This window comes from Lathamus discolor, chromosome 5 (assembly GCF_037157495.1).
Source record: "Lathamus discolor isolate bLatDis1 chromosome 5, bLatDis1.hap1, whole genome shotgun sequence".
Classification (NCBI taxonomy): Eukaryota; Metazoa; Chordata; class Aves; order Psittaciformes; family Psittacidae; genus Lathamus; species Lathamus discolor.
In genome coordinates this window covers 17,941,044-17,954,449 of record NC_088888.1, presented here as the reverse complement: position 1 = coordinate 17,954,449, position 13,406 = coordinate 17,941,044, and the positions used below count along the sequence as shown (strand labels likewise).

Sequence of the window (13,406 nt, the reverse complement as noted above, 5' to 3'; positions counted from 1 at the left end):
AAGAAAAAACCCTAACATTTCAGAATATAGATAGCAATAATAGAAATAAAAGTAAACTTCCGCCTGAACACATAAATAGCTAAACCTTGCAGCAATATCAAAGTCTGACGCAGTACTCATTAGAAAACAAGTATGCTCAACTCTGTTTTCCATTGCAATCTCTTGCCAGTTCATTATTCCTCTAATGCCACCTCTGGGTAAACAAACATCTTCCAATGCATTACATTTATGGCCACAGCAGAAACATCACAGACACTAAACAGGAAACTTATTTCATTATTTAACAGGTATTAGTATCTCATTCTCACCGTAAGACAGACAATAAATGGGATGGTTAATAGAATTATGAACACTGTGTTTTACAGGTCTGTGAACTCTTGTGAATGACAGCAATTCTATGACTACCATCTTGTGCTGCAGCCTCTTTGTTAGACTTCAGCTTGTGCATACACACGAACGTAGATTAGCGTTCTTTAGTAAACAGAACCCACAGATTATAAGAATATTTTAATATTACAGTTCACCAGTCTTAAAGATTATAAACAAATTATAAGAATGGAAAAAGTAAGTTTGTATTTTTTATTATTATTGTATATAAAGAAAATCAAACTAATTTTCCCCTCAGAAATAAAACACTGTAATATTTCTGCTAACTTATTTCACACCCTAGAAGGTTTAGCAGTCTTGGTTTCCACTGTTACTTATCTAGTCACCGGAACACAAGATTTGAATTTCTATTATCAAAAATTGAGAAAAAATAAGCCTATATACACACCATGTTAGCTCTAAGAGATAAACCAAATTGATAAACATCTATTTAAAAAGAGAAAGAGATACTGTATCTGAATTAGTTATTTAGAAATACAACCTTGCAAACCAACCTAGGGTAGGGCTTTATGAATTATTGCATTCTCGCAAAAACATGCCACAATAATGCCATACAGAGCTGATGGTTTTATGTGAAACTTTTCACATACTCAAACTTCCCCTTATTCCACAGTTCACAGCATTTACACTGCTCATATTCCATACCTTATTCAGTGAAATTCTAAATTTAAACTCATGTAGATTTATCACTAGCGTCAGTTCTTCCCTGGCACACTGCTGTAATTTTACCATATTTTTTACCATACTTTTTACCATACTTTTTTACCATATTTACCAGTATATTACCATAGCTTTAATTCCATGAGAAAAACTGATGCTCTAGAAGCTGTGCTGAACCACAGGTACAGGAGAGTCACTAGACAGTGCGCTATTGCCATGAGAAACAATTGGCATATCTCACTTAAAATAAATTATGGTGTTCATTAGGTATTTACATAAAAAAAGTGCCAAAGTAAATAGAACTAACAGTCCTCAGTTTCATCTCTTACATTCCTCTCCTCTTCCAAAAGCTCTATTTGAGTTTGCATTTTTGTACTAATACTCCTACAATTCACTTTACATCATCCATGAGCCTAACAGGATACTGAGCATCCAAATCTACTGTTCTCTTAGTATCTGACAGATATTCTGCTGTTTGCAAGATATGCAGCTTCTACCTTAGCATAAGGGGGGGAAGTTTCTAAGCCATTTATAAAGATCCTTCTTTGATTCCAGTCAAGAACGCATCCATAAATAAATAAGAAGTTTAGAAGGGCTGCAAATGCCCTCCAGGTAAATGCTCCCACACAAGAAGTATCTTCCCCATGCAAAATACCTCCAGCAGAAAATGTCTTAAGTAGAGAAACAGAGTAACTACTATTAGGACCCTGCTTATCAGACCGATACAGCTGAAGATGCTTGCAATGGCAGCCAGAAGGATCAGGAATCAAGGCAATTCTAGCACTGCACCTCACAGATGTGACTTCTCTGACACATCTATGTGTTACAGTTATTTGTGAAAAGCAGTGATCATAAAAGGATAGCTTATTTAAATCCACATATACCTCACAGAATTTCTGTAACAATGCAGGCGGCAAAAAGTCACGAAGCTTTAACTGAACAGGAGGCCCGGTCCAATTGCTTTGAACAAAGAGCTGCAAACTGCCCACACCAAGTAGAAATATCAGCCTCTGCCTGCAATATAGATAAGGAAAGCAATTAGCAACACATTACATTTTTAATTAAGGCTAAAATCTGATTATTTCTTGTACTAATTAAAAACCCTCAGCCTTAAAAAAACCACAACAAAACCAAACAAAAAACTCTCTTACTAGGAAAATGCAATAGATCATAATATTTTAAAGATGGAATTATGAGACTCTGTTTCACTCTTGAAACTAAATATGGCAAAATTTTTCTTATTTAAGATTAAACTCATCTAATATTATTATGATATTATTTCTTTATGCACATACAGAAACAAATAATCTATGTCTGCAGAAGGCAGGGCACAATCCCTCAGAATTTAATCGTCCATTTAAAAGGTGTAGACTTACAGGAGACTTGCACAAACTTCCGGTTTGTTTTATAATTCCTTGATGACTTAAAACCTTACTGTGTTATCATCAGTCATGCGCCGACAAGGGCCCTGACACGTATATAATGTGCCTCCTGCCTACAAAAAGTTAACGTTTTAATTGTGTTGGTGAAAAATTGGTATGCTAAGGAGCATTGCTGAACTGGAAAAACCTAGCCTTCCCCCCTTCCTCCCCCTCCCTGTAAAAGAGAGACTTAAAGATGCAAAAGTCCTCCAAATGGGGGTGGAAAAAAAAGGATGAAGTGTTACACAAGCCCACGAAAAAAAGAGTAGAAAAGACACACAAACAAGCAGGTGGTGGGAAAGAATGTGACAAAAGATGCAGAACAATGAGAAAGCAGAAATGGGGAAGGCTTGGTTGAAAAGAAAGTCAGTTCCAAGGTCTAATCCCCACAAATGCTAGCCTCTATTGCTTATCCCAGCCTCCCCTTCCTATCCCCACCCCACACCTCTTTTTTCCAAGAAAAAATTTCATTCAGCCTCTGTGACTGCCTTCATACTTACACTGCAGACCTGCAAATGCTCATCCCTCAAAGGCTGCCTAAAAAGCAACAGGGCCTGTGGCTAGTGTCTAACTCACTATGGTGACCTACATAGTTTAATCTATTTCTTATATTCCCCTACACACGTCTATCCATCCATCCTTGTTATTCCTTTCTATGTGAATGGGGGTTTTGCTGGCTTATTTTTAAGCACTGTTTACACCAAGTCCAGTAGGATTGTGATAATTATGTCAAAGCAGATGCTCACATACACCCTACTGTAACAGTCATATTGCTACACATAATCTTGCTCAAATTCAAAGCAAAGAATAATAGAGCATTTGCATTTGGCAAAAAAATAGATTTATATATAATGCCAGAATTTACAAACATGAGTGAGAAAATAATAGACAGGCTATGCTTAAGATGTCATCAGGTTACCTCTCTGGGAAACATTTATTTTCTTTTTAGCAAAGTCAAAAAATTACAGAAGAGAAACCAAAACAAAATTGGACACTGAACAGTCAACTCATATACATCAATGCAAGCTGAGAAACAGCAAGAATTTCTCCATTTTTGTTTTTCCACACATATGCCACACCAGTTAACCAACCATCAGATGCCCCCATCTTACCATTCAGTGGTCAGGTTGGGAAATCATAGCAAGCTTTATTGTACGGATTTGTTTTGGAAAGTTTGGTATTCGTTTCTATGTTGAATAAGGTAAAAGTAGTAAATGCACAGCCAATAAAAATAAGTGTTAGTGCTCATTTTTTTGTTCCTTTAGCTTCTGGAATCAAACATAAAGATCTTTTGAAACAAGTTCTCCACAACTACTCTATCTTTTTTATTGTGTCCTGCACACTATTTCACAGCCTTTAGAATGAGGCAATGAATGCACCTCCTTCACATGGAGTTCAGAGAAAAAAATAAAAAGGCATTCTCCCTCTATATGGTTAACACATATACTATTGATTCATCCTCTATAATTTGATGATTAAAAATTTAGCTGCAAGGCTACATCTTCTGTAGAAGATAATGTTAACCATTGAAACAAGTAGCAATACCAGGGAAAACAAAAAAAAAAAAAAAATCTATTCAACAATATTTGCTTTGAGAGTTTTTGTAACTTTTTAAGCCATCAAGTTTAAAAGTGCCATAGTGCAAAATGTCTGGGCAGGGAAGAAGCGAAGCAGTTGAATGACAGGAAAAGTTGCATCAGATTTTAAAATACTGCTAAATATTTTCCTCCTAGAGTTATGGATTTGAAAGTGGAAAAGTTACAGGCTATGTCCAGAGAAATTACAATCTAGATCTGAATTTTGAACTATTTTGCCCTCAAGCTGCCCAGTTTTAACTTTAGAAATAGAACTCCTTAAGAGCTCTTTTAAAACTGTTTTAAAACCGAACTTCATACTGTGGTTATATTGTGCTAAAAGATTAACATTATCCAACTTTCTGTTTCCCATTTAATTCAACTCCCATTGAGTTTTTTAATTTCCATAATTACATCTTTCATTTCAGGCAACAAAAGCATATATTTGAACTTACACTGTCTACTAAAAGTTACAAGAAAACCAGTGTCTTTATGAATTTTCTGAGCTAGAACTCAGAGGTTTACTGCAATTCCTCTGAATCATTCAGTATAAAAAGAAAATGACACTTCACCCATATACACAAAAACATTTTCACCATAGGCGATGGAAGGTCAGAATGCAAAAGTTGCATTAATTCCTGCTATAAGACAGTCACAGGGCATAGGGCTTGTAAGTAGGAAAAATAACTATGTAACACATTTTAACCTAGGAAGTCATTGGAAACTAACAAACATGGTATGGATTTAAGTGCTATAAGCAGTGCCTATCTAAAATAGGAAATGATCTTTCAGTACAAGTTTTTCTATCAAGTCACAACTTCCTTCAGTACTAATCCAAAGCTTCTTACAGTATTATTAATGGAGCTTCAAAAATTCACTTGACAAAAAATGTTTCTGGCAGACACTGATATATTTTGAAGACTACATGCTTTCATTCTGAATAAAACTTCAGAAAACAAAAAACTGTCTGCTTCTGCAAAGCTAAATATTGCAGATCTGCCTCTGCATCTTCTCGTAAGGGGGCTTCTAATGCTGCCAAAAATTGCTGAGGGAACAAGAAAAACCTCAAAGACCAAAGAGCTGAAGCACGAGCACCAGAGGACAAATTCTTTTGCTCTCTGCAGCAGGACAGCAGCAGTAGAATCCTGTAAATGACATACAGCTAAAAGCTCACAGGAGAGCAGGAGAAGAAGACACATCACCACAACAGGATATGTATAAAATACTGCTGAATGCATTATATGGATTATGATTATCTTTAAGAAGCTGATGGTTCATAAAGGCAGCAACACATACTTCAAACAGCGACACATATCTCAAGCAATGGTTAAGATGAGGACTGAGTCTGTTTCAAGCCCTGATCAATGTTTCTTTCCTTGCCACATTATTCAGAATAAACTACTGCAAGATAACAGAATTTAGAAATATTAAAAAACTTCTATAGACTCTGCTACCACCTAAACTACAGCTAATATTTAACAGCAACAGCACAACAAAGTAATTAAAAAACCCCCAAAAAACCCCCAAACCTAACAAAACCAAGAAACAACCACATAGAGACAAAATACACAGGAGCAACCTCTGAACATTCCAACTCAGAAAAAAAGGAGGGCATTGCACTATGTGCCACACCAGAAGATAAGCTTTTGACACACTATGATCACTAACAAAACTCAGATCAATATTTTAGAGGTGCCAAGTATGTGTTTCTCTCTAATACTTTTGCAAAAACTCTTGGGTTTGTCTGTCAGGCATGTGCACTTTGCCACACTTACTGACAATAACTGAGCTTCTTATTTTCTTTTTATCTTATCTTTTGCTTTTCTTTTGGCAAAACTTTTTCCCACCCTCACCTTTTAAAATAAACAAATGCATATACACACATAGTTTTCTGCTTCTACCATGCCTAGCATGATAGATTTCAGTCTGTTCATTATTTATGCAGGAAACCATAAACACTGAAGTCAGACTCATTAACAGCAAGAATTAGCATCTGCAGTACAATTTAGAGAACCTATCAGAGAAAGTCTTGTGAAGAAAATGATCGATGAACAGCATCTCAGTAATACTTTACTCATTTTACATTAAGAAGAACAGAAGAATCTTACTATGAATCAGACTTGGAAACACAGGCATTGATCAGCCAGTCACATTACATGGCACTTTAAGTAGTGGTCACATAAATGTAATGCAACATTGAACAGAGAAAACTGTTAATTAATTGTTTGATGACACATGGCAACATGAATTTACATTCATTGGCTTCCTTACAACAGCAGCTTCAAAGGTAATCTATGTAAATAAAGCCAGTGTTTTCAGGAAACCCTCATATCACAATAGTATCCAGTGAAAGAAAACGTGATAATGAACAGATGTTCCAAGATATGCGGGGAACAACCCAAGAAATCAGTTTTCTGGTTTGGACAGAATTATGTCACATTATTTTATTTTTCTTTCCTTAAAAAAGCCTTTTTTTAGAAATAAAACATGGCCTCTATTAATCTTCCATATAATAAATAATGATTTCCACCTTTCCACGTTATCAACCTCTGCAGAACAGTCCAGGTATGATAGAATCTGTTTCTCCAAGTAACTGTCGATGTTCTCCTCTGCCACAGATGATGCACTGAAAACATTCTGGATAGCTGAATTTGAAAATAGTGCCTCGTATTTCCCATCCAAAATCAATTGTAATAATGATCCACTTTCTGAAGGAAAAGAAAAAAAAAAAAAGAAACAAATCAGTGTAAACTGTCTTACCAGGCCTAATCAAACCAAAACATATACCACTTCCCTTTCAAGGAATGAAACTTCATTTAGAATGCAGAAGAAGTCGCACTGAAACTAAAGAACAGGAGTAGCAGCAACACTTTATCCAAAATTTTACAGGACTTGTATTAATGCTACAGTGAAATACAAACTGCCAGATCAACGTAAAACAAACTTGCACTGAAATTTCAGGGAAAATACATGGATCGCGTTTCAAGCGTGTACACTACAGTTACTGAAAACAACTTCAGTTATCACAACACTCTTTTCTTCCTTCAAAATATTTTATGAGTGCATTCCAGTAAAGTCCTACAGATAAGACAGTAATTTCACAGACCAGAAAGCCCTTCTAGGGGAAATGCAACAAATAAAAATGGTTCAATATTTGCTGGATTCAGTGAATACATTCTCACATAAAACTGCAGAAACTACTCAGTCCTTCCTTTAAATGCTTAGAATATACACAAAGAATGGGCAATACGATTTTATCTTTATAAAATAAGTATTTTCCTATAACAAGTTTACTACCTCAATGAGAAGTCTGTATATGGAATCAGATTCTTAGGAATAACTAGTTTAGATCTAGTGGACTGTGATCTATAAAGGTTTCTCCACTGAAGCCTTTCAAGACGAGCAGAAGTCACGAAATAGTATACATTTAGCTCATAAGAAGCATCAAAGCCATCAGGTTCTTGACCCAGGCTACAATTTCGTTTACAGAATGTAACTTGTTTCTTCAGACATGCTATAGTGCAATCAATCCAGGAGCTGTTAGAACAACTTCATCATGCTAAACCTGCTATTATTGAGCAAACTCAGTATCTGCCTACACAGTAGCTGCAATTCGTGTAGATGTACTAAGTTTGGTTTTAAGTAGCTGATGCAGTTAAAGCTGATGCAGATGAGGAGCAGCTGAGGAAATGCAAAGGTCTGCAAAGGATAGGTGCCTTAATATTAATCTGTGATGCCAGCTGGGGGCTGCAGCTCCCATGCACTCAGTGTTACCACAGCTACACTAATATTAGTACCAGAGCTAGCACCAAGCATTAAATCTACACAAGCAGCAGCTCTGCAAGTGAATGAACCAAATACCAACCCCAAGCCCACCCAGCTAAAACAAGTATTCCAAACTTCAGATGTACAGGACAATGGAGCACAGAACCAACTTCAAGAGCAGCAATGGATGACTTGGTAAGAATGGGTGATAGGCACATGTTCATTCTAATCAGTCTGGACTGCTAACCAGGCTGCTGGCCAAAATCTACTCTTGTTCTTTACAAAAGCAACCAGCTGAATGATGTAAGAGATCATTTAGGTGCTAGATCATTTACCAAAAGCTGTAAGCTGTACCTGGAAAGGCATATGCAAAAGAATAGTACTTGTCCTGCAGTCCCGCTGACATCATGCTCTCACAGAGGACAGAAATAACATGAATTTTGGTCCAATCTATGCTTTGGGGAGACCTTCTTTCACCAAATGACAGCTTCTTTATATTGGATTATATTTGTCCATATAGGCAAGACTGTAGCTGGCAGAATAACTACTGGCTGTGAGGATATTAATAAAGGATACTGAGGTTTCCTCTTTCCAGTAACACCATAACTGTAAGCACATAAAGTCTGCATTTGGTTCTATGTTTAGCTTCTTATAAGACACCATACAAACTGAAGGTCACAGTCTTTAAACTTAGTTTCCAGATCATCAGTAGGAAGGGCCCATGTAAGTGGTAACTAAGAAACATCACCAAGCCCACCGGTGATTTTCTCTCTCTACTGCAAGATATCTTTCACCAACTCTCAGTGAAAAGAGAAGGTAGATCTGACAGGTCAGTCACATCACCTGACATTCCTGGACAGTACAACAATTAAGATTAAAAAAGGAAGCAGCATAAAGAAAAAGCTGAGCAGCTCTATACAGTTCTTTTCCAAAATTCCCTAAGTGCTTGGGAATTTCAATATACTACAACCCCTAAATGTCTTAAATACCATCACTTGAGCACAACTGTATTTCTAGCCTGTCTGAAATACACAAGTACCTTTTTGTGACAAATGTTACATTTTAAAAACTGCTGTGCTCCCCTGATGGAAAGCTGGGTCAGTAACAACTGAATCAAGTGTCCTCAAGCAACTACTTTCCATTGTTTCCTCAAGCAACACTGACTAAACACTAGTGAAATATAGAACAAGTAGTTCATGGCAGACTTTTTCTCCTCGCGTCTTGCTACAACAGCCAGTTTCATCAAACAGCCGGGCAGCCCTTCTCTCGAAGGTCATGAGGCAGTCGGAGGGCGCATTGTCATGAACAACCTGACTCGAGGAGCTGCGGGGGCCTGCTGCAGACGCAGCCTCTCCACCTGAAACCCGCTCGGACCGGCAGGTACCGGCCGAAAAACTCTTGAGGAGAGCCACGCAGCGGGGGCCGCGCCTCTCTCCTCAGCCGCGCTGCTTCTCCAGGCTGACGAGCCCACAGGGGCCGGCGGGAGCGCCCCAGAGCCCGGCAAGCGGCAGAGAGAGCAGGTGGGAGAGGGAGACAACCCCCCCTCGGAGAGGGCGCGGATGAAGGGAGCCGCAGCCACTATGTCAGCTCAGCCTGGGGCTGACAGAGACGCTGGTGGTTCCGGACAGCGACACCACGCACAACGTCCGAGCACCTCCTCCGCGCCGGGCCGAGACCTCCCCTCACCTGCCGCCAAGACTTCTCCCTGCTTCCACTCCAGGGACTCGGCCGCGCTGAGGAAGCCCCTCAGCAAGGCGTTCTCCAAGGCGAACATGGTCCCGCCCCGCTCCGCTCCCCACGGCTGCCGGCTAGCGATCCCCGCGCTGACTGACAGGCGCTGCCGGCGCTCCCTCAACCCATGTGTGGTAACCGGCCACAGGGAGCCGCCATGACACCGCCACCGTGCACGCCGGGAGCATGCGACGCGACGCGCGCAGGCGCAGCAGCCCGGCCGGCACGCCTGTCCGCGCGCGAGCCCAGCCCCCGCGGGAGGGGCGGGATGAGGCGCGAGCGGGGGCGGGGGGGTGGGGCGGGGCTGGGGGAGCGCGAGGCCCGAGAGGTGTTGCGGGGGATAAGTGGGTAATTAGACCTTCTGACGCGTGAGGTTTTTAGGGAATAACCTTCATCTTTAACTTTCTTCCATGAGGGTATGCGAATGATCCATATGAAATGTGCTACCCTGGTGTCTATACCAGCATGTTTACTGTCACCTTGCAAGATACCTGTGCTGCTGTTTTGATCCATATTATATAAATATTTTGTGTTGCAGCAGGTTTTTTCCTAAAAATAGATGATCTCATTGTGGACTACCAAAAAAACAAAACCCACCACTACTCTTAAAGAAAGATTTGGTAAGTTTAAAGTAATTACTATTACTTTAAACATAATAAATAGGCATTTATTACAACATTTTTAACAATGAGCTACTGATTGTAAAAGATGCCATTATATGAATTTTAATTTTTCCTCAGTTCCATGTGCCAGGTCTCTGTTACTGGTGAAGAAAGAAGCAATTGTGTTGTATGCCATTTTTTAACAATAGTTGATTTGCTATCTGAGGAGAGGGGAAAGGGAAGGAACTGTTGAGGATAAAACCCACTCATAGGTACAGCAGGATGAAAACTGGAAAGATTGTGTACCCAAACTTCTGCAGTTCTAAAGAGAATATTTGACGTGTCTGGTGAGAGAAAGGGAGCTGTGAAGTTTGAATTGGGCAATTCTGTCCATTTTTCTTACTTTGTTAGCTCAATCCAGCTATATCCCAGTAACCAGTTATTCTTTGTTAACAAGAAAAATATTCATATGAATACAAATCATTGTATTTATGGTCACATCATCTTGAGTTAGATCTTCAGAAACAGATTTCAAGCTTGTTTGAAGCTTAGTGGGCTCCAAAAGTTGTAAGCTAAGAGTTCAAACTACATTCTTCAGTTCTGCTAAGTTAACGTGCAGGCCCTCACTGTAAGGAGAAGTGGTTCCTTAGAAAGTTTCCGGCATACCTACAGCTTTTCCAATTATATTTGCCATTTAAAAATAAACATAGACTTACAGTCTTGAGGTGCAAAGGCAAAAAAGAGACAATTATTATACAGCTTTTACAGCCTATTAGTAGTATATCTCAGTCACTGGGACTGATGTGATACTTGACATACATTACAGTTTCTTCACTGCACTTACCAACTGTCATTGTATCCATTGGTTCTCTCAGGTCTGACCAGTTCACCAACTTAGACTCTTGCTTCACCCAGACCCTGACTAACACAATCACTGCTTAGCCAGTGAGGTGGAGGTAGCAAAGCTACAGTTCTAAAATGCTAAAATAATAGTAGTTAGGAAATCCTTCTCTAACTAACAACTTTATAAAGCAGCAACAGGGAGAGGCAGTGTAGGTCACCACACAACAGGAAAAGAAAGAGTGATTCAAACAACTCCTAGAGAATGAACAATGAAGAACATGGCCAGCTGCAAATAGTTCTGGGCAGCTCTTCTCTGATACTGTGGCGACTCTCCTAAAAGCACTTACATTAATCTTCATTGATTATTCAGGAAATATTATATGCTAATATTACTGTAACTCTTTGTGTATGGTATCCAAGATCAGTAAACAACTAGACAAAGATGAAGTAGGTCTTAAGTAAATATACAGTCTGCCTGTGAAACAAAATTGTAAGATTAATCAGAAACACTGATTATGACAAGCAGTAAACAATGAAGGGGTGCCAAGTTTCACATTCTGAGAACCTTGCTGAATTTCTACCATATTAGCTCTTACCAGGAAACAATGCAGCTCTTAGTAAATTCTAATTATGCTTGAAAATAACTTACAGTCCTGCTTTTTACATTGGTCCTCCAAAGTTTGAGGTATCTCTGTGACTGGACCTCAGTAAGGTTTGGTTTGTGACTTAGGGTCACTTTTTATATCTTCTTGTGTGCCTGAACTCTGCTGATCTGTTATACATCCATTCTGTTCAAAGGCTGCCTGTAGCAATTATTAATAAAAATAGATTAGGAAATAGTAAGGGATTAGTCCATGTCTACGTGTTTATGTTCTGCCACAAAATAAATTGCAGGGCATTGTGAACATATTTTGAACATGAGAGTAGGTAAAATATTCATGCTGTCCTTAACTTGTTCACTTGAAAGAAGAGCAGTTGCTTTAGACTTATGTTGTATCTCAAAGGAAGACCTCTTCTTGTTCAGCTTTAACGGCAAAAAGCTTGGAGTTCTTTTTGGTCCTTATCCAGTCTTGATTTTTAGGATACTTGTCTGAATTGCCTACGGTTTGATTTATCTAGGTGGTACCTCTAGCTTTACTGATGACGAGTGGCCTGAAACAAATATAGTCACTTTACTAAGGATCAAAAGTTGGCTAATACCAGATTTGCAGTAACAAATGTAGAAAACAAAATAAAAAAAGCTTATCAGAAAGTTATTAGAGATGTGGGAGTCTGTTAAGAGCTGGAGTATACTCTTTGTGTGGATTCACACAGAGCAGAAATATGTTGGTGTCTGACATCCCAAAGTGGCTTTGAATTGTCTGAATCACAGAACTGTATCATAATGACTCATTCTCATTGCATCTTGACATCCCTGTTGGTAAGGAACTGCTGTCTCTCCTTTGTATCGAGTTCAGCTTGCACTTTTTTGTTTTCTCCTCCCACTGAAGTTTTTGTTCTTATAGCTACAGTTGAGATTGCTCAATCTGAACGAGATTGAGTTTGTTCTTATATCTACAGTTCTTATATCTCATAGTTGAGATTGCCTTATCCAAGAAGACAGGCACTGTTTTGCAGGTGCAGTAGAGCATTTATTTCTGTATTAGAAACAAGTATTCACTCCTCCAAATGGAAAAGGAATATGACATCCTATCTAGTGTCTGTAGGGGCTTTGCTGTAACTTAAGTCCCTCACATGTCAACACATAAGAAGATGGTAACACAAGCACCAGTTGCGGATTTGTACTGTTTATGTATGCCTTTCCTTTATATACATAATGTCTAAACCCCTTAAAATAAAGATGCTAATCCTTATAAAGCAAACGAGTGTGCAGCCACCATTCTAAAATGAATTGATCAACTACTGCCATGAATTCTTTGTATTCAGTTCCACTCAGCTCAGAATTATCCTGCCTGGGATGAAACAATACATACACTGTGGGTTTTGCTACCATGGATCATTCCTGCAACAAGTGAACCAGGAATGGCACACAGAGAGCAGATGCTTTACTAACTTCTTATCCCTCTGGATGTAGATGAGAGATTGTGTTCAGGGCCAGTTTCCAAATTTATGCTTGGGGGGTGAAGATGATCCAAAACATGCTTTTTCCAGAACTGTGACTTCTCTTCCTGTCCCTTCCCATCTTAACGCTTATCATCCTCTATAACCTTGGTGACAAGGAGGGTGATCTGTCCTTCCACAAAGTCATTAGAACTGGTACTGATCGCATTTTTCAGAAAGACACTTCAGGTGTATGCTACTATTACCACCAAATTCTTGCCAGCACACTCAGGCTAAGAGCCTATGACTTGATGTCTGGCAAAAGTCCTACAGTATTTGCATGTAAAAATTGATAAGCCCACACAAAACGAGTAGAGATCAGG

The 13,406-nt window shown here is 39.0% G+C and overlaps 1 protein-coding gene across 2 annotated transcripts in view; it reads right to left on the bottom strand.

The window, feature by feature from the left end:
• The window catches only part of TTC27 (tetratricopeptide repeat domain 27), a 117,266-nt gene extending 107,525 nt beyond the window's left edge, over window positions 1–9,741 (bottom strand). For both annotated transcript variants that reach the window (XM_065679914.1, XM_065679915.1), the window contains exons 1-3: window positions 9,494–9,741; window positions 6,573–6,750; window positions 1,932–2,061 (exon numbers count right to left, since the gene is read on the bottom strand). In XM_065679914.1, coding sequence (XP_065535986.1) covers window positions 1,932–2,061; window positions 6,573–6,750; window positions 9,494–9,581 — 396 coding nt within the window. In that variant the 5' untranslated portion in view covers window positions 9,582–9,741. The remainder of the gene's footprint in view (window positions 1–1,931; window positions 2,062–6,572; window positions 6,751–9,493) is intronic.
• Between the last annotated feature and the right edge of the window lie 3,665 nt (window positions 9,742–13,406).